Source organism: Microtus pennsylvanicus, chromosome 3 (genome assembly GCF_037038515.1).
Source record: "Microtus pennsylvanicus isolate mMicPen1 chromosome 3, mMicPen1.hap1, whole genome shotgun sequence".
Taxonomy (NCBI): domain Eukaryota; kingdom Metazoa; phylum Chordata; class Mammalia; order Rodentia; family Cricetidae; genus Microtus; species Microtus pennsylvanicus.
In genome coordinates, this window is record NC_134581.1 from 23,189,830 (window position 1) to 23,210,060 (window position 20,231).

Here is a 20,231-nt window from a genome sequence, read left to right on the forward strand (position 1 = left end):
CATTGCGATGCTGTGAAACCCTAATGTGACAAATGCACCATAGGCATACCAGGGAGGCAAGCACCATTAAGCCTGTTTGTTAGGGCTCCTATTCCCGCCCACTCCTTTAGATGATCCATGGCTGTAGTGATCCAGGAGGATAGTCCTTCGGCCAGGCTGGTATCCATGCGTGTGGAATCTGCAGTCGCAATCGCCACTCGCAGCTTTTCCAGTTGTTTTTCAAATTCACCAGACCAATTACCTAAAAGATAGCTAGACAATTCTTTAGACAAATTAGCTGCATGAGTAATTGACACGGGTCATCCTTGAATTCCCCAAGAGTGCCCCCTTTATTGTGTTCAGGGGCAGATTATATACAGATAGCCACGTCCCAGCCAAACCCACCAGAAACCATTCTCCTGCCATCAGGAACTCCTGAAGGTCTCGTGTTCAGAGCAGCTGTAGGCACTCAGATCAGAGGAAAACAAGAAATCGGCAGTCCCCTAAATAACATACCCCAGCTGCCTCTGGCCCCACTGCATTCGTTCTGGGTCCAAACTGGTGCATGGAGTGGAACGGAACTCAAGAAAGCAGGCTTGCTGTTCTGCAACCACTGAAGTGTGGAGCAGAACTCAGGAGAAAGCAGGCCTGCTGTTCTGCAACCACTGAAGGGGCCCCACTTACACCATGTTTTAGGGCATTTGGGCATTATCAATTTGTCTGGCTACTTCCTGCTGAGCGGGGATGCTGCATTCTTAGGGGTATTTACTGCAATTTATTGCCATTTTCCAGCCGCGCTCAGACGCGGGGAGCTGGAAGGTGGAGGCGCTGCCACATGGAGCAGCTGGCCATTACCCCATCGGGGTGGGGCGGATCCCGGCCTGACCGGCTGCCCCAAACTGGGACAGAGGTCCAGGCCAATAGGCCTTGTTGCGGTCATGCTGCGCTTCTGTGTCCTGAGGCCTGCGCTGAAAGCGGGCCTAGCGTTCTTGCCTCGTAGGTCCTTGAGGCAGGTTCCAGGGTTTGCACGCCTTGCAGCCTCTCAGCGCTCGCTGCGTGGAGCGGCCTCCACTCACACTCCACTGCAACATTTCAGGAGGTCTCGGTAATTCAAACCACATGAATATCGTACCAAGCTTGTCCCAGGATGACACATTAAAATTGCCAGAGACGGCAAACCAAATTGTGTCACATTCAACCAAAAACCTCTCCAATGTGCTCCGTTTTATTTTTAAATATTTTGAACGTAACAGCTCGTTAAGAGCCAGAAAAATCGGGTGTGATGTTGAAGCACCCATTCTAAAATCCTATTCTTTCTTTTAGTTTCACTTTGACCCGTCCGCTTTTTGTCGCAGTTCTACTGTCCCGTTTCACTTTGACCCATCCGCTTTTGTCACGGCCCTACTACCCCGCTCTCCCTTCTTCTGCCGGTGAGAGTGGAAAACCCGCTTTTGTCGCGGATCCCCAGCCTTACCTGAGGATTTACCGGTGCACCCCCTGACTGCAGCAAGTTCTGGGCTCCATGGAGAGAGGTTTGGAGGTTCCCTGTACGGGCCACCACTTGTCGCGCCCGCCTGGACCAGCAAGGAAGACGCAACACCGGAGCTCTTCTTGCTGGCAGTTTATTCAGGACCTTGTTCACAGCAAGCTTTCTCCTTCTCTTTCTCTTTCTCTCTCTCCCCGGGCAAACCTCTCCCAGCCCTTAAAAAGGCATAGGCCGCCAACCCCAGATTGCCAGGTGGGCACTGCCCATAGGTCCACGCATATGCAAGCAGCTGACAATCTTTGCGTGATAATAGCATGAATCAGGCCTTAGCCATAGGAGTTGATTATCACAGAGAGCACTCGCTTTCGGGATCGCGGAGGGCGGGAGCCAGCATCATCAGGTGTGGCTCCATCCAGCTCTCTACATTGCCATCAGGTGTGGCTCCACGCAGCTCTCTACATTAGAGGAATAAGTTTATAGTTCCTGTCTTAATGAAATTGCTTATGTTACACATTTTCATAGTTTGTGTTGTAATTGTGTGCTCATAATTTACTTTGGCATGATTATTTACTGTTTTAGTGGTTGCTCCTTTGGGTATTATAAAACAATACTCTTCAGATTTTAGAATGGGTGTGTTCTTAATGTGATCTTGAATCAATTTATTTCAATTCAAAGAGTAAAATTTTGTGATGCTTTGCAAAATTGTAGTCTTTTGTGCTTGTATAAAATGTTAGTAAATATGTTGAAACAGGATTATAACTGAGAATCCCTTTGTGTACAGTATATTTGCTTATTTTATCTTTCTTTGTTCTCAGAAATTGGTTTCTTTTAGCCTACATTTATTCAGTTAACATTTTTTGAATACAAAAGTGATTTTTATATGCAAAGTACCTATTTTTTTCATCCTTGTTTTCTCATATTGGTTATGTATCCAAAGTAATTTTTCAAAAATGGATAGAATGTCATGACATTTTGTTTCCTTATACTTTAAAAATTATTTATTTATTTATACTTTATATGAGAGTGCTCTGTATATATATCTGCGTGCCGGAAGAGGACATTAAATCCTATTATTGATGGTAGTGAACCACTATGTGGCTGCTGGGAATTGAACCCAGGTGCTCTGAAAGAGCAGCCATTAACTTAACTTAGCCATGCTCTTAACCTCTGAGCCATCTTTCCACCTTCTGTTACCCTCTCCTTAAAAGAGCCTAATCTTTCTGAACATAGTGATATAGATCTAAAATTTCAGTATTTGTGATTGGAGGTAAAAGAGAATCAAAGTAGTTCAAAGCCAAGACCATCCTCAGCTACACAATGAGTTTGAGGTCAGCCTGGGCTACGTGAGATTGCAACTGACCAACCAGAAAAATAAAACCAAACCAAATTCAACAAAATAACTTGATTTTAATTCTCTTTATTCCTGACTTTTTGTTTTGCAAGTAGTGGAATATTTCATTAGTTTTGTTAGTAAGAATATTGAGCAATATAACCTGGGAAAAGATGTCATGACTTAAAATGTCAACTATAATAATATTGCGAATTGCCTTCTCTTTTTGTCTACTTACAGCATATCAGTTATTGTTAATTTTTTTCTTTTTCTCCTTTCATTGTTTACTATGAGATTTGTAACCCAACCAAACTTCCTGATTTAGTTACTTGAGTATTGTTCCTTAACTGATTCTTATCAGAAACAGGAAATTGTCAAAGTTATGTGTTAAAATACAGTAGATTCTAAAAGTGCATTTGTGGGTACTGTATTAGATTTCTCTTTAGATGGTCCTGTCCTCCCCCTCCCCCCAGCACCAGTTTTTCCAGAAAATAGTATCTAATTTGCCAAAAGGGATTCCAATGCTCATGACCCTTATCAATGGCAGACATTACCCTCCTTTAGACTTTCCTATTTAGATGATTTATGTCCTCTTTTGGAGATAGGGTTTTATTGTGTGGCCCAGGACATCCTAGAACTTTCCAAGTAGCCAAGTAGACCAGGTTGACTTTGAATTTAGAGATGTGCCCACCTCTGTCTCCTGAGTGCTGGGATTAAAAGTAGTTGATATTACAAGTGGCTGATTTGACAAACTTAATGTGAATATATATTAGCTGTTCCCAATTAACTTATAGAGATAGGTAAAATAGGTACAGATGTTGGTCTGGTGTACTCATTTATTTAGATTGATAGTTGTTTAAGGGATTTATAAAGCCAAAACAATTTTTATAGTAGGTTGTTAGCTTCCTTTTTTATTATGGGCTATTTAGTTTTCTCCATTGAATATGATGGATATCACATAAAATGTGGATATTTGGAAGGTATACAAAATTTAGTGAGTATATATTGAATAACAATATAGGATCATATATGGGGAGACTGATTCTCTGTATTATATATAAGTTATCTCAGTAGATGTTTTGTTCCATATTTAGTTGATTTTTGGTGTGAATTAGTTTTAAAATACTTACAAACCTAGTCAAAGAGACAAGCATGATCATGTTGGGAAGAACAGAGGTGTAATGAAACAAAAATCTCTCCTCAAATTGCTTATAGTAGTCCTAGTATTAAATGGAAAAAAAGAAATAAATATAGGCAAGAACTGGCGGTTTCCACTGTAGCTATTTAGGCTGGGTCTGCCTTTGTGGTTCTTTTGCCCATTATCTCTGCATCAGCCATGTAAAACACTAGTTGCTAACTAAAATGGTCTCTATTGTTTAAGAGGGTAGGTAGGTAGTTTGAATCTCCCTAGTCCTCATTTTGAAATGAGGGTGAATAAAGCAAGATTAAGGATGTGTGTTTGAGATAGCGTCTCTTAGCCTGAAACTCACTGATGCACCAGGGTGACTAGTGAGCCGCAAGGATCTGCCTGGCTCTGTCCTTCCAGAGCTGGGATTACAAGTGCACTAACATTTCCATTTCCAGCCTTTTCTTTTTTTTTTTTTTTACGAGGGTCCTGTAGATTGAATCGAGGTCCTCTTGTTTACATGAGGCGAGCACTTTATGTTTTGAACTATCTTCCCCAACCCCTACCATCCTGTTTCTATGAGAATAGGACCAAGACTAGACCTTGTCAACACCCCCAATCCCACCTTAGTCTTGAGGTGTTCAGAACACAGTGTTTTCTAGTTAGCTTTTTATTGCTGTAGTGTGCATAGATTCGGTTTAGGTCGCTTGGAAGTGTGTAAGTAGAAAGGAGCAAGCTGATGTCCTGGAAAGGAATTCCATTAGCAGAACGTAGGATGGCACCAATGTTGGAAGATGGCCAATAGCTCCACCTAGTGGAAGTCTAGGTAAATGATTAAGAATCCCCTACACATGGCATTTTTCTAGGTTTGTTTTCTCTTGGAAATGCTGATACAAACGACTTCTTTTTGATCTTAACTTGACTTCCCTCATGTCAAGCCTACACTGATAAATCATCCTATGCCTTGATCCTTTTCAGTGAGATAGGCATGCTACTATGGATAATTTGATTGATGTTGAGTGTGGGGTGTGTGATACAGACTATAGTCTGTGTAAAAGTATTTTTTAGCTAAATTTGATAAATAAAAGAGGTTTAGAAAACCAGAAGCCACTGCTAAAGTAACTAGATTCTTAGAACAGAGACTGTAGCCAGGTGCCCACACCTTAACCCCAGCACTCAGGAGGCAAACAGGCAGGCAGATCCCTGGGAATTCAAGGCCAGCCAGGTAGGTCTACCTAGTGAATTCCAGGACAGCGGGAGCTACATAACAGAGAGACCCTGTCTCAAAACAGCAACAACAAGTTGTACTTATGTAAAATTTTTATAGGCCATAGGTTTAAGTTAATATTGAGTGACCTGTAAAATAAACTTAGTTCTATCAGAAGGTTAAATTTATGAGAATTTGTCTAGAGTCCTTTTTTATGTAAACCAATAAATTACCTTGGGCTAGGGAAAGCACACTATTTTACATTCAGAATTGCAAGAAACAAATAGAAAGGTATGTTAGGGACAGTGTCAAAATTTTTGAATTTATTTTTTAGAATTTAATTTTCTGAGATTTTAATCATACAGAATTTGTAGAATTTCAGTTGAGGAATTAAGCTGTATTTCTTTGTTCTCTTTATAGTGACATCTTTAAAATTCTTTTGACATATATCACAGAACATGTGACTGCAAGAATCCTTTTTTTCCAGTTAAGAATACACATGTATAGATAATAATAACTTTAAAAACATTTTATATATTTTTAAGAATTTCATATGAAAGTACTATACCGAAGCGTTGTTGTTGTTCTGAAAAAATTTCTGATGTGTATGGATATTTTGCTTGCTTCTTTGTCTTTATACCATGTGCCTGCTTGGTGCCCATGGAGACCAGAAGGTTTAGGATCTTCCTGGAACTAGAGTTACAGAAGGTTGCGAGCCTGTGTGGGATAGAACCCGGAACTTCTGCAAGAAGTGCTTTTAACTGCTGAGTCATCCCTCTAGTCTTCCTATAAAACAGGATTAATTATGTTCTGTGCCAAGTTAAGACAACAATAATGATTGACCGTATTATATTGGGGTCACCATGCTTTTTGAAATAGTGACTTTATAGTTTAAATAAACTGCCCTTACACAAACTATTAATTGTACCCTAGTTTTAAAAATTATGAACAAATATAACCCCTAACTATTATAAAACCTCATTGGTTAGAGTTTCTCTAAATTATTGGCCTATCCTAGGTAGAAATGTAGTAGACTAAATTTAGTCTCTGTAGGGAGGTTTGCATCTAGGTGCACATGTACCATGGCACATGTGTGCAGGTCAGAGGAGTTGGTTCTCTTCTGCCTCTCATTTAAGTAGCTTAAATGAGTTTGAGATAGGAACCTGGAACTTATATTATGGTGACCTTCCTCCCACCATTTCCCACATATTGTAATTATAGGCCAAATTTGTGATGGGGGATGTACTATAGGGAAGATGTATCTAGTTTCTTATTTTGCTATGGATAAAGACGAGGGTGCTAGGGATTGGCTTTGTTTCTATAAAGAATAAGATTTTGGCCTCAAGGTATGCCCTGTAGACAACAAGAGGCTTCACACACACACACTGCGACAGGCTCCCAAGTGCTCAAGTTGTAGGTGTACACTACCATACCCAGCAATATCTTCATGTTTTTTCATTTTTTTTCTTATGTATTTATGGATCTCAACTGTTGATGTGAAGTCTGCCTACCACTTAATCTTTAGAATTTGCTCTGGTATTTTGAGATTAGGTTTAGGTACTCCCTCCCCCCACATTTCAGGGTTCCACTGACCTACATTACTGCATTATCTTGAATATGGTAACTACCTCAGACTTCTTGAACAGTGGAACCAAGATTCTTTCTATTTTATTCCTTTTTAAAAATTCTTTCAGCTCTTCTAGATATTTTGGCTTTCCATATAAGTATAGAATAATATTCTTTCTCTTAGTGTTTCTATGTATGATAAAAGATCATGACCAAAAGCAGTGGAGGAGTTATTTCATTTACACTTCCATATCATAGTCCTTCACAGAGGGAAGTCAGAATAGGAACTCATGGCGAGAACATGAAGTCAGGAACAGAAGCAGAGGCCATGGAGGAATGCTGCTTACTGACTTGTTTGTCATCCTGATTTGCACAGCCTGTTTTCTTACAGTATCCAGGACCACCTCCCCAGAGAGAGCTAAGCCCTCCTACTTCGGTCATTTAAAAACAAAAAGCCTAACAGGCTTGCTCACAGGAAGCATTTTTTTCAGTCAGGGTCCCTTCTTGAATGATCCTATTGTGTCAAGTTGACTGCAGAACACTAACCATATATGTTAATATTTTGTTACTTGCTTAAACCTGTTTACTGATTTGGGGGAAATTTGACATCTTTGCTGTTTAGTTTTCTTGTCCATGAACTCTTTATTTAGGTCTTCAGCAGCTTTTCAGCATATGAATTCTTTATGTGTTTTATTAGATTTCTCTCTTATTTTTCTTTTTTATTTCTGAGGTATCATAAATATTTTTGTTCATTATTGCTATACTGGAAAATGAACTCAGCGTCTCACACATACTAGGAAAGTACTCTACCACTTCCAGACGGGGTTTTGCTAAGTGGTCTAAGCCACAGGCTTGGAATGTCTTGCCTCAGCCTCCTGAGTAGCTGAGGATTACAAGTGTGTACTGCCACACCCAACTTGTGTTTTTAATTTTGGTGTTCATTATTAGTGTGTAGTGTTGTTGAAGGCTGCTCGTTCATTCCCAGCTACTCAGACCTGAAATAATTACACAAAACTGTATTAATTAAAACACTGCTTGGCCAATAGCTTAAGTGTATTTCTGGCTAACTCTTAAATCTTAATTAACCCATTTCTATTAATGGCTGTGGCTTACTGGCAAGGTTCCTGTGAGCTCTGGAGGAGGAGTCTCCTGCTGGTGGCTACATGGCTTCTCTCTGACTCTGCCTTCTTTTTCCCCGGCATTCAGTTTAGTTTTCCCCTGTAACATGAGGGCCAGGCTTGTCAAGGTTTCTGTCCTGCCTGGTTCCCACAGTTGTTAGGTCCCGAAGTATCACACAGAAGGTCTACATAAGTTATAAACTGATTGGCCCATTAGCTCAGGCTTCATATTAGCTCTTAAAACTTATATTAACCCCATTATTCTTATCTATGTCAGCCACATGGCTCGGTACTTTTTTCAGCGGGGCAGGTCATATCCTGCTTCTTTGGTGTCTTGGGAGGACTGGGGAGGAATGGGCTTCCTCCTTCCCAGCATTCTCCTGTTCTCATTGCCCTACCTTTACTTCCTGTCCAGTTGTTCCACCTATACTTCCTGCCTGGCCAATCAGCATTTATTTAAAACATGATTGACAGAATACAGACAATTCTCCCGCACCATTCCCCCACCTAGGTCTATTCTGCCTTGCGTAGGCCCAGGGCGGCTTCTTTATCAACCAATGGTAATAAAACATATTCACAGCATACAGAGGGGAATCCCACATCTCCTCTCCTTTTCTGTCTAAATAAAAAGGAAAGTTTTAACTTTAACATAAACAGGTATCAAAGAAGTTACAAAATTTATATCCATTTTATCATAACTAAGGAAAACTATTAACTATTCTTCAACTGCCTCAAAGACTCCAGAAGGATATAATATTACCTAAGCAAACAGGAAGTGTATTATAAGCAACTTCCAAAACTCTAGAATTGACAGAGACATCTCACTGCCTGGACAGTCACCCAGAGTTCTTCAGTAACATTGCTGGAACCCATCTTCAGGCTACTGTCCCATAGTATCTGGCAGACTTTTCCTTGAAGCAGGAAATTTCAATGACAGTTCTACCTATATTGGCAGTTTGTCAGTCATTTTCTTCTTTGTCCTGCAGAATGTCTGGTAGACTCTTTTATGAAGCAGGAACCCTGAAGAACTATCTCACCTTTTTTTTAGGCAGCTCAGCAGTCATTTTTCTGTGGGTCCTGCAAGTCCAATCAAGCGGTTCAGGCAAGAGTAGTTTCTTGCCCAAATGGCTAACAGACTTCATGAGGAGCCTCTTCAATGCCCATCATCCTCTTGAAGTAGATTGGTGCTGCCAGGAGCAGATGTGTGTCACTGTCATGGAAAGTCCTAAATTCATAAAACATTTTAAATGCCATATTCTGTAGTCTTTGAAAGATCTGAAGAATATCTATCCATCTGAAATATATCTCTCTCTCTACATCTAGAAAACCTAACCAACATGACTACAATTTTGACTATTATAGATGACTCTCTATTAACCCATATTTCTTTTTTTTTTAAAGATTTTATTTATTTATTATGTATACAACATTCTGCCTCCATGTATGCCTGCAGGCCAGAAGAGGGTGCCAGATCTCATTACAGATGGTTGTGAACCACCATGTGGTTCCTGGGAATTAAACCTAGGTCCTCTGGAAGAACAGTCAATGCACTTAGCCACTGAGCCATCTCTCCAGCCCTTAACCTATATTTCTTAATTATACATTACATTTTATTTATTTATTTTTCTTTCTTTTTTTAAAATTTATTTATTTATTAAAGATTTCTTTCTCTTCCCCGCCGCCGCCTCCCATTTCCCTCCCTCTCCCCCAATCAAGTCCCTCAAAGAGCAATCAGGGTTCCCTTCCCTGTGGGAAGTCCAAGGACCACCCACCTCCATTCAGGTCTAGTAAGGTGAGCATCCAAACTACCTAGACTCCCACAAAGCCAGTTCGTGCAGTAGGATCAAAAACCCATTGCCATTGTTCTTGAGTTCTCAGTAGTCCTCATTGTCCACTATGTTCAGCGAGTCCGGTTTTATCCCAGGCTTTTTCAGACCCACGCCAGCTGGTCTTGGTAAGTTCCCCGTAGAACATCCCCATTGTCTCAGTGTGTGGGTGCACCCCTTGTGGCGATTTCTCAGGAAATTCGGGATTAATCTACCCCTGGACCCAGCAATACCACTCTTGGGAATATACCCAAGAGAGGCCTTATCATACAACAAAAGTATATGCTCTACTATGTTCATAGCAGCATTGTTTGTAATAGCCAGAACCTAGAAACAACCTAGATGCCCTTCAATGGAAGAATGGATGAAGAAAGTATGGAATATATACATATTAGCGTACTACTCAGCAGTAAAAAACAAAGGACTTGAATTTTGCATGCAAATGGATGGAAATAGAAAACACTATCCTGAGTGAGGTAAGCCAGACCCAAAAAGAGGAACATGGGATGTACTCACTCATATTTGGTTTCTAGCCATAAATAAAGGACATTAAGCTTATACATTACATTTTAAATGAACTCTACAAACACAATACCTTAATCAAGAGCAGAAATATACATACAACAAAATTGACCTAAAATTTATATCAAAAGGCCGAGATCCATACCAATGCAAAGTATTCATCTCTATATCCTATCTCCCTTTAAATGTAAACAAACATTTATAAACAATCTTTTAGGGAATTTGGGCATAGTTCTCTCCGAACTGCTTGCTGCTTTTTGTTCGGTGAAGTATTTTGGGCAGTTCACAGAGACCTCTCGGCGGGGTGTGTGTGTGTGAATCTTGGTTCATCAAGCCACATTAGTCTGGAAGGAATCCATAGGTTCTCATCTTCTGTGAAAACAAAAGTAGAACCTCTTTTCCATCTGAATCTGTCCTATTGTATGTCTGTAATCCGTGCAAAGTGCAAAGCGGCGTGGCTAGGACTAAGGCTGCTTTGCCTTTTGGTTTTGCCCAGTCCAACATGGAAGGGGTCCATTCACTGCCTCTGAGACTGCTAGGTGGGAGCCACGCTCACTACCTCAACTCTGGTAACCAGTTGGCCCATGTTGCCACCAAATAACTTGCAGCATGCTGCCCACAAACCCCATTCAAGTGCTTGGCCTCCTGAAAGAGCCAGACCAGGAAGGCATGAATTCTTTCTCTTCTCTTCTTTTTCCTTTCCTTTCTTTTCCCTTTTCCTTTCCCTCCCTCCCTTCCTTCCTTCCTGAAAAAAAAAATGCGGCTAAACTTCATTTGTGTGTGTGTGTGTGTGTGTGTGTGTGCGCGCGCGCCGCATCTAGAATTCCTTTGCAAGTAAATAAAACATATTCACACTGTACAGAGGGGAATCCCGTATCAGTGTAGAGCTTTGGTTGGTTTTTGCAGATTAGTCTCCCTTCCTGCCTCCCTCCCCCAGAGCTGAATGGAGCATCTTAGTTTGGTGAGAGGTTAGCCTTTCACTATTGTTGATCTTTGTTTGAAAGTAAATAGCTGTTCCCTTACAATTTAGTTGTGGGTTTTTGTGCATGCTGTGTATCATAAAGGGGTTTTCCTTCTGTTCCTGTTTTTCTATGAACTTTTATGAATGGATATTGAATTTTTCTAGGTGCTGTGGGATAACGTTTTTGTACCCTGAAGAGATTTTTATTGGTTTAATAAAACGCCAGTTGGCCAGTAGCCAGGCAGGAAATAAGAGGCAGGGTGACCAGACTAGGAGAATTCTGGGAAGAGGAAAGGCTCAGTCTGTAGTTGCCACCCAAATGCAGAGGAAGCAAGATGAAAATGTTACAATGAGAAATGGTGCCAAGCTGTGTGGCTAAACATAAATAAGAATTATGAGTTAAATTAAGTTGTAAGAGCTAGTTAATAATAATCCTGAGCTAATAGGCCAAACAATTTATTATAATTGCTATAAGCTTCTTTGTGTTACTTTGGGATTGAATAGCTACAGGACAGAAACTTCCGTCTACAGCTAGGTGCCCTTTTGGTACCAGTTCATGATTTTTTTAAACTTATTAATGTGGATTATATGGATAAATTTTAAGTATCAAATAAAGCCTTGTTTCATATATAACTATTACTTGATCTTAGAATATTAAGTCGTACTTCTAATTATTTTTATTAATATTTTACTAAAGATTTTTATATTCCCAAAGTTGATTGACTGGTAGTTTCTTTGGGGGAGGGTGGCACTTTTCAATTATGAATTTATTTTGTTAGTTATAGGACTTTTCAAATACTCTTGTTAGGTATGTTATAATTTGTGTTTGGGAAGAACTGGTTTGATTCCTCTAAGAAATCAAATTTGCTTGTATAGAGTTACCTGTGGTATTCCCTGTTATCCTTTTTACCCTGTGATATCTCCTCTTCATTGTCCTCTCTTTCCCTCCCTCAGCCTTTTCTTTCTTACCTGATCCTTACTATGCACCACTACCTTGGTCTAGAGTTTGTCACTTTCATTTCTTTTTTCTGGAGGAGAGACTTGTAGTCCAGGCTGTCATTGTACTCCTTATTTATTGGATTATGACCTTGAACTTGCCTCTTGCCTCTACTTGAGTGCCAGGATTATGGGTGTGGACTACTATTCTTTATTTTATATGATGCTGATGATTGAACCTCAAGACATCTTCTATGGTAGGTGAGCATTCTACCAACTGAACTACATCTCCAGCTCTCATTCCTTTTTTTCTTCTTTCTTTTCTCCCCCCTTTTTTCCCCAGACAGGGTCTTTCTTTGTATCCCTGACTGTCTTAGAATCCATTATGTAAAGCAGGCTGGCCTCAAACTCACAGAGATCCACCTGCCTCTGCCTCTTGAGTGCTGGGATTAAAAGTGCACCACCACACACAGCTCCTATTGCTCTTTTCAAGTACCAATTTGTTTCATTTTTTAGAAAATATATTTATCTTAAATTTCATTGTTTTCTGCTATATCAGTTTCTTATACAGGACGTTACAGTACTGATATAAGGGTTTCCCTATTTTAGCTGCATGTCTAAGTAAATTTTCATTTTTATTTCATTATGACAGCTGATTCTCTTGAAGATTTCCTCTTTGACCTGTGGATTATTCAGATTCTTTATTATTCTTTATGTTCTGCATGAATGGAGACTTTCCTGTTACTTGTATGTATTAGTTTGGTGTGGTTTTTGTTGTTGGAATTTTTGCTAAAAATAAATGCTTAAAGCTTAGGTAGTTTATAAAGAAAAGATGCTTATTAACTCTTTAGTTTTCGAAACTGATAGAAAATTCTCCATTGGTTTTACTCTGTATTCTCATTTGCTGTAACACATATGGCACATGGCATGTATGGTAGGAGAGGAACACAAGGTAAGGTGTGAAGACAGAAAGTTACGTATCAGGTCCACTTGCAGCTCCTTTGAGAACCCATTAGAATGGCATTAATCTTGTCCAAGGGTTGCACATCTGACATTATTATCTTCTACTAGGCCTCAACTCTTAACAACCTTGTAGTACTTTAATATTATAAACTAAACCTTTGAACCCTTAAAAGACAAAGTACTTTGCCACACACTTTCTGCTACTGATTTCTAGTTTGATTCTCTTGACCAATCACTGTATGATTGAGTTCACTCAAATTTGTTGAGTTTGTTTTTGCCATGGATATGATTTATCTTTCTATTTGTTCCCGGACACCTGTTAAATTATTTGTACTCTGGTATTTGGGGGCAGAAAATTCTATAAATGTTGATTTATTGTTTCCTCTTGGCTGAGCATGTTGTTTAGGTCTTTTTTGCCTGCCTGATAAGTCAAGTTTCTTCTTCTTTAATTGGGCTTTTTCTCGTGAGATTGCAGCATGTCCCATAATCGTTGCTGGAAGGTTGGAATTGTAGGTTTCCTGCTTCGATTTTGCTATGGACGAGACCATGAATTACTTCCTGTGCTGTTTGACTGGGGTAAAGTAGTTATTGTCTGAAATTTTTCTTTATTGCCAGGTAGTCCCTTTTTTGGTTGATTGTTTGTAGAACACAGGCTGATGTTACTTGTTGGTAACTGATGATGAATCTGTTCACCAGTCTTCACCTTCAAGCACAGACAAGACCCAAAGTTTACCACTGGATGGTTCTTTGGGTCCTGAGATCTCTAGCTGTTCTCTCTTCTCTTTTCAGGTTTGTTTGTTCTGAAGATTGAACCCAGGGCCTTGGCCATGCTAGGCAAGTAGTCTACCACTGAGCTACACCCTTAGTGCTTCCATTTTTCAGTTTTCTCTTCTGTTTTATTGTATTATTGCTATTGGTGGATATTGAGTCTACAGGGCTCTGCTGCTCTTTCTAGGTTCTTGAGTCCCAGAACAAGGACATTTGCATGGTTGTAGAAACAGGTAGTTTATTAAGAAAGAGCACTTCTCAACAAGGAAGTAAGCCAGAGAGGTGTGGGGAAGATGTTAGACCATGGCACTGGTGCCTGGCAGACTGAGTAGTTTGTATGAACACACCTGTTCTGCACATGACTTGTTAAATGCAAACTTGGGAGGAGAGGGGTTTCCTGTCTCCTTCAGACTGGCTTCTTTAATATGCTACTTTTAATGACCCACTTTGTACCCTACTCTTCTGACACGGTGTTTAGGAATTTCACTTGTGCTTAACAAATGGATAATTCCTTCAAAGTAAAAGTCCTCTGAGTTAGAAATCTGGTACTATTTTTCCTAATGGCATAGGTATCAGTGGTATCAGTTTCTCATTAAATAACTTACTCTGACATGATTCACAGTGCTGCTCCTCATACAAAATCCTTATATATTTGAATACTTTATACAATAAAAGTGACTTCGCTAACTTGCCTGGTTAAACCCCTCCATTTCCGTTAAGGAAGTATATAACTAGATACTCTTGGTACAGGTTCTGTTCCCATGAATTAAGTCGAATGTGCTTACTGAGAAAGTTTCTTCCAAGAATAAACAAATAGTACTAAAGAAAGTTACTTTGTGAAAATTAAATTGATTTGCTTTAGAAAGATTTATCAAAGAAAGTCACTAGAAATCCTTGCTTTTGAATTGGCCTTTAAACCTTTAAATAAATGTTTGGGGAGGAAGGAATAAGAAGATAAACAGAAATCACTTCAATATTTAGATCAAAAGTAATTTCAAATATTCCACTTTTTAAAAGCCTAAACTAGAGCTCACTTGTACATTGGGAAAAAAGACTTCTAAAGGTTAACTGTATGTATCTCTGTGTTTATTGTATTGAATTGTATGTTTCTGCTACAGTAGTATATTGTCTTAAATTACTTCAGGATTTTTAAGTACATTGTAATTAGCTGGTAGGGTAACTTTACCTGTAGTGTGACCTTCTCACTGAAAATAACAGTAAGAGGATGACCCAGATTGTCTGAGACAGTAAACAATCTTCCCATTTTATCTCAAGGACCTGGAGGTTCAGAGAGCGGCTTGCGCCATGTATTATCAGTTCTGTCTGTTTCCCAAGCAAGCGTCTTTCTACTTTGTGTCAGTTTCATCCTCCTGCTGATAAAATGGCTACAGTTGTTGACATCTCATCAGGCTTGCCTGTGTGATTCTGATATCCTGATGGAACTTTAGTTAACCCAGTTACTTGAAGCTAAAGTCAGTCTCCCAAGTTGCATGGCTAGATCACAGTACTCTCCAAGAAGGAGACTAAATTCTGGGGTATACAGTTTGTAAGTATATAAATAATTATTTTTCCAAATTTTTAATTACTAATTTTAAATGCTTTCCTAGAAAAAATTTCAGGACCGTTGTCAAATATCAAAATAAAATCCATTGAGCAAATGTGAATTAGTTGTGGGGTGACAGGAGCATAAGGGAGGACAAGATTTTCTTGAGAAATATTTCTGCTTCTAGTTTTCAGTGTTTCAGAAAGCTGGTTGTTATCCCATATGTGGATGTGTGTAGTAATACGAGCGGCGGAGCTGCGTCCCCAACACCCCAGCCGCCTGCTCGGCTAGCTTATGCCCCGAAATAATTATACGGACACTGTATTCTTTTAATCACTGCTTGGCCCTTTAGCTCTAGCCCTTACTGGCTAATTCTGATCCCGATCAACCCATCTCTAATAATCTGTGAGCATCGGTCTTACCGGGAAGATTCTAGCCTAAGTCCATCCTGGGTTGGAGCTGGGGCATGGCGTCTCTCTGAGGCGTTTGCTCCCGAGAGGAGAGCTGTGGAGTCTGAGCTCACTTCCTCTTCCTCCCAGCGTTCTGTTCTGTTTACTCCTCCCACCTATCTTCTAACCAATGAGGGCCAAGCAGTTTCTTTTTATTTAACCAATGACCTTCCTCCATCAGATGTGTCTGTCTGTATGCCAGAGGTTGACAACCAGATAGCTTTCTTACTAGCTCTCTACTCATTTTTGAAAAAAGTTTCTCATTGAACCTAGAGTTCTCTGGTTTAGCCAGATGGGCTGGTAGCAAGTTCAGGGCTACCTCCTGAGACTTGTCTCTACCTCCCAACTCAGTTGTGTGCTGCTACATCTGGCTTTTACAGGTTCTCAAGTATCAAACTCAAATCTTGCTGTTGTGTAGCAGGTGCTGAGCCATCTATCTCCTCCTCTTTATTGTAACTTAATTTTGCATCATGTGACAATAATTATTTAGACTTTGTTAAAAACTCTGTGACAGTTGCAATAATACAAATAATTTTTTTCCTGGTTTCTTTGTTGATCTTTGTTTTTCTCATGCTGGTTATTGAGCCCTTGTGGCCTTGTGCATACCGGGCAAGCATTCTGCCACTGATCTACTATGTCCTTAGCTCATCAGTGTTTCTTACATACCATGTTGTCTATTTCTTTTTTTTTAAGCATTATTTTTGTTGACTTAAGTGATTCCATTACAGAATATTAAAAAAGTACGGCAGATTTTGAGGCTTTTGCAAATCCTTCATATATATCTACCTGTTGATACACTTAATGCCAAAAGATATCAAATTCTGAATTAAAGTTAATTTTCCTGAAAAATTAAAATACTTGCTTCATTGTTGAGAAACAGATTTGATAGTCAGTGCCCAAAACAAAAGGCTGGATTTATTTTGTTCCTTTGTGAGGCATATCTGCTTTTATAAAACAGTCTCTCTGGAGAAAGTGGAGAGATGTCAGGTCTAAATAAATTTCAGGAGTGAGCCGGGCAGTGGTGGCGCACGCCTTTAATCCCAGTACTCGGGAGGCAGAGGCAGGCGGATCTCTGTGAGTTCGAGGTCAGCCTGGACTACAAGAGCTAGTTCCAGGACAGGAACCAAAAACTACGGAGAAACCCTGTCTCGAAAAATAAAAAAAAAAAAAAAAGTTTCAGGAGTGAGTTTGCGTATTATTTTTTTCTTTTAAAATGATGTATATGAACAAATAAATTTCTTGACTTTAGTAGAATTTGCTTGTAAAACTTTCTTGCCTTGGTATTATCCATGTGGGAAGATTCTTTAATACTAATTAAATTATATAATTCCATATAATTTCATCATTGTATTTCATTATTTTCAGATTTATTTATAAAGTTGTTTGTGTTACCATTCCCTTTGAATACTTGCAGAACACAGTTGTGGTTCCTGGTAGTCTAATGTACTTTTTCTTTGTTTTATTGATTAATATGGTTATAACTGTCACTTTCATGGTGGGTGGACGACTAGAGATTAACCCCTGAGTGCCAAGCACTCTCCTACTACTGGATTATTACTGGTAGCCCTGATTTTAACTAAACATCTTCATAATTTTTTTTTTGCCAGTTACATGAAAGTTTTAAATAATTTAAGCCAGCTTATGAAGTAATGGGCTTCATTATTCCATTTTATTTTTTAAAGATTTATTTTTAATATTTTTAAGTTAATTTTTTTTTAATTTCTTATTTTTGTGTGTGTGTGTCTGTGTATGTCATACGCAGTTAAAAGGGGTTGTTAGCTGCCTGAAGATGGGTACTCAGAATCAAATCTGGGTCCTCTGGAAAGGCAGGAAGTGCTTTTTATCACTGAGCCATTGCTCCAGCCCTTAATACTCTATTTTTCATGCACATGTATCATACACATACTTGGTTCTCAGTTTAAAGAGCAACATAAAAGGTGTGAGACCTTTTTGAGATTTGTAGCAAAAAGTTTTAATGCTTCTACCTCAGCCTTCAAAGGCTGAAGTTACAGGCTAAGCTTTTTTTTTTGAGCTCAGTATTGACAATTTTTATATTTTCTTTTTATATTCTTCTCTTTAGAAGGAATACTTTGTATATATGCTTATTATACTGCACTTATTAATACGTTGTCAGTTATTCTCTGACCTTGATTATGTTTGTCTGATTGTTTTATTATTGAGATAAATATGTTAAAGATTATCCTTTATAATAATGAATTTGTTATTTTATTCTATGGTCATACCAATATATTTCAATTTTGTGCTTTCTAACTATATGGGAAAGAAAAGTTGTTTAGAAAGCATCAATGTTATTGAGTACATACAAGTGATTTTCATTGCTCACGGTGGTTTTAAACGTTAAGCTAGTTTATATAACACTAAATAGAAACCATGCTTTTTAAACGTTAGCATTAGTTTCCCTGTTATGTGTTTTTCATTTATCACTTTCAACTCTTTGATGTTCTTAGATTTTTTTTTTTTTATGATATTAGAACTTTAACTCTGAGCCTTGAATATGCTAGGCATATACTCTGTTCCTGGACTACATACAGTCTCAGCCCGTCTCCTGTTTTGTGTATTGGTTTTATGCTCTGTCTAGCTTCAAACTCCGTATGTAGCCAAGGCTGGCCTCAAACTTGTAAAGGTCTTCTTGCCTCAGCCTTTTGACTGATTGGATTATAGGCATGGTTCATAATATCTGGCCTCTTAAATGTTTAAGCATGTCTTTTTGGAAAAGCATGTAGACAATTACTACAAACCATTTTCTGTGTCTTACAGTGCTGAAACTGCAGAAAGATGGCTGAAGAAGTGGTGGTGGCCAAATTTGATTATGTGGCACAGCAAGAACAAGAGCTGGATATCAAGAAAAATGAGAGATTATGGCTTCTGGATGATTCTAAATCCTGGTGGCGAGTTCGAAATTCCATGAATAAAACAGGTTTTGTCCCTTCTAACTATGTGGAAAGGAAAAATAGTGCTCGAAAAGCATCTATTGTTAAAAACCTGAAGGACACCTTAGGTAAGTTGTTTTGTATTGAAGGGAAACACCAGCTTTCCTTTTAGATGGGTCCCGGAGCTGAGTTCTTTGAACCGTCTTTACAGCAGTGTGTAGAGTTAGTTGGCTGGAAAAGGGCAGAACTGTCACGTTACTAAGCATGTAAGTTGAGAACCTAATAGATGTTTAAGAGACTAGAGAAGATCATATTTGCAACGTCTATAAATCTAGGCCCACATTCAAATGAGCAGAACTAACTTTGACTTTCTTGCAACAGCTCCTTGAGTAGTGAATACCTAATGGATTTTCGATTTACAGAAAATTTGGCTCAGTTGAGACAGGGAAAGTATGAGAGATGCAGACTTGTTTCCTTGGGCATGCTGGTAATTTATTTTACATGGCACATTAGTGAACGTATTGACATATAGTGAAGCTCACTTTGAAAAGCAGATCTTTTTTTTTTCTATCTGAAAAGAGTTTTAGGCCAGTGGGTTATCACTGTCTATTTGCGTCTGTAGGAATGGTCACTTTGCTATTTTGTTATCATCACCTTTCTTTCTCTAATTATGTATCTTTGGTTTTAAATTTTCCTGACCTCTATTAGGATAGGGAAACCTACTTTACCCTTGCCTTGGTTAAACTAACGGAAGGAAGTATGTAGGGTGAAGACTGACCTCCTCCTCTTTCTTAATTTAACTTTCCTTAATGGACAGGAAGGAATTGGGAGGGACAGAGATTTAATTTTGGTGTTCAAGGAGACGTGCTATTGCTAAATCGTTCTTTACTTGTTTGTAAAAAGGGGGAAATGTTTTCTTGCAGACAGTTTAGAATTAAATGTAGCACGACTGATTAAATATTATATAGTGTTTAAAATTCTTAATGCACAATTTATATTCTGGTATTTTAATAATTATTGACAATATAAAGTAAATGTTTATATTTTTGACTGTTGTAAGCTGCATAAATTAACATGTAGTTCAGTTCAAGCAACTTAATGAAGCATTGGACTTTCAGCTCCTACACAAAGATATTGCTGATGTACTCAGAAATTTTAATATCTGCAGTCAACATGGCGTTTGACCAGTTAACTTCTTGTCTCTTAGTTTTGGGAACCTCTACAGTTATGGATAACTGTACTCCCTGGAGTACACTTTTCTGTACTCCCTAGAGTTTGAAATACTGCATTCAATTAATGATCTTTGATCAAAATAATGTGAATCTAGGTTTTGTATCAAATATCCAGCCCCCTTTCCCCAGAGTATCTGTACCCTAGTTTGGTACATTAAATTCCATGTAATTTAAATGAATCTGTTTCACAGTGGCTGTGCTAGTAGAGACATGGTTTGGAAATTAAGGAAAAGGAGGAGTTGTAGGAAAGGAAGAATGTGTATATACATTTTTAACTATTAGAAATGTACCAGCTTGAATATTTTCTTTGAAAACGAGTGAATTATAA

At 38.8% G+C, this 20,231-nt stretch overlaps 1 protein-coding gene across 5 annotated transcripts in view; it reads left to right on the forward strand.

The window, feature by feature from the left end:
* Nck1 (NCK adaptor protein 1) overlaps positions 1-20,231 on the forward strand; it is a 54,104-nt gene that overhangs the window by 22,634 nt on the left and 11,239 nt on the right. For 4 of the 5 annotated variants that reach the window (XM_075964876.1, XM_075964877.1, XM_075964878.1 and 1 more), the window contains one exon: positions 18,559-18,799. In XM_075964876.1, coding sequence (XP_075820991.1) covers positions 18,577-18,799 — 223 coding nt within the window. In that variant the 5' untranslated portion in view covers positions 18,559-18,576. Of the gene's footprint in view, positions 1-13,809; positions 13,855-18,558; positions 18,800-20,231 lie in introns of those variants that run through there. The other variant, XM_075964880.1, reaches the window with a different exon arrangement.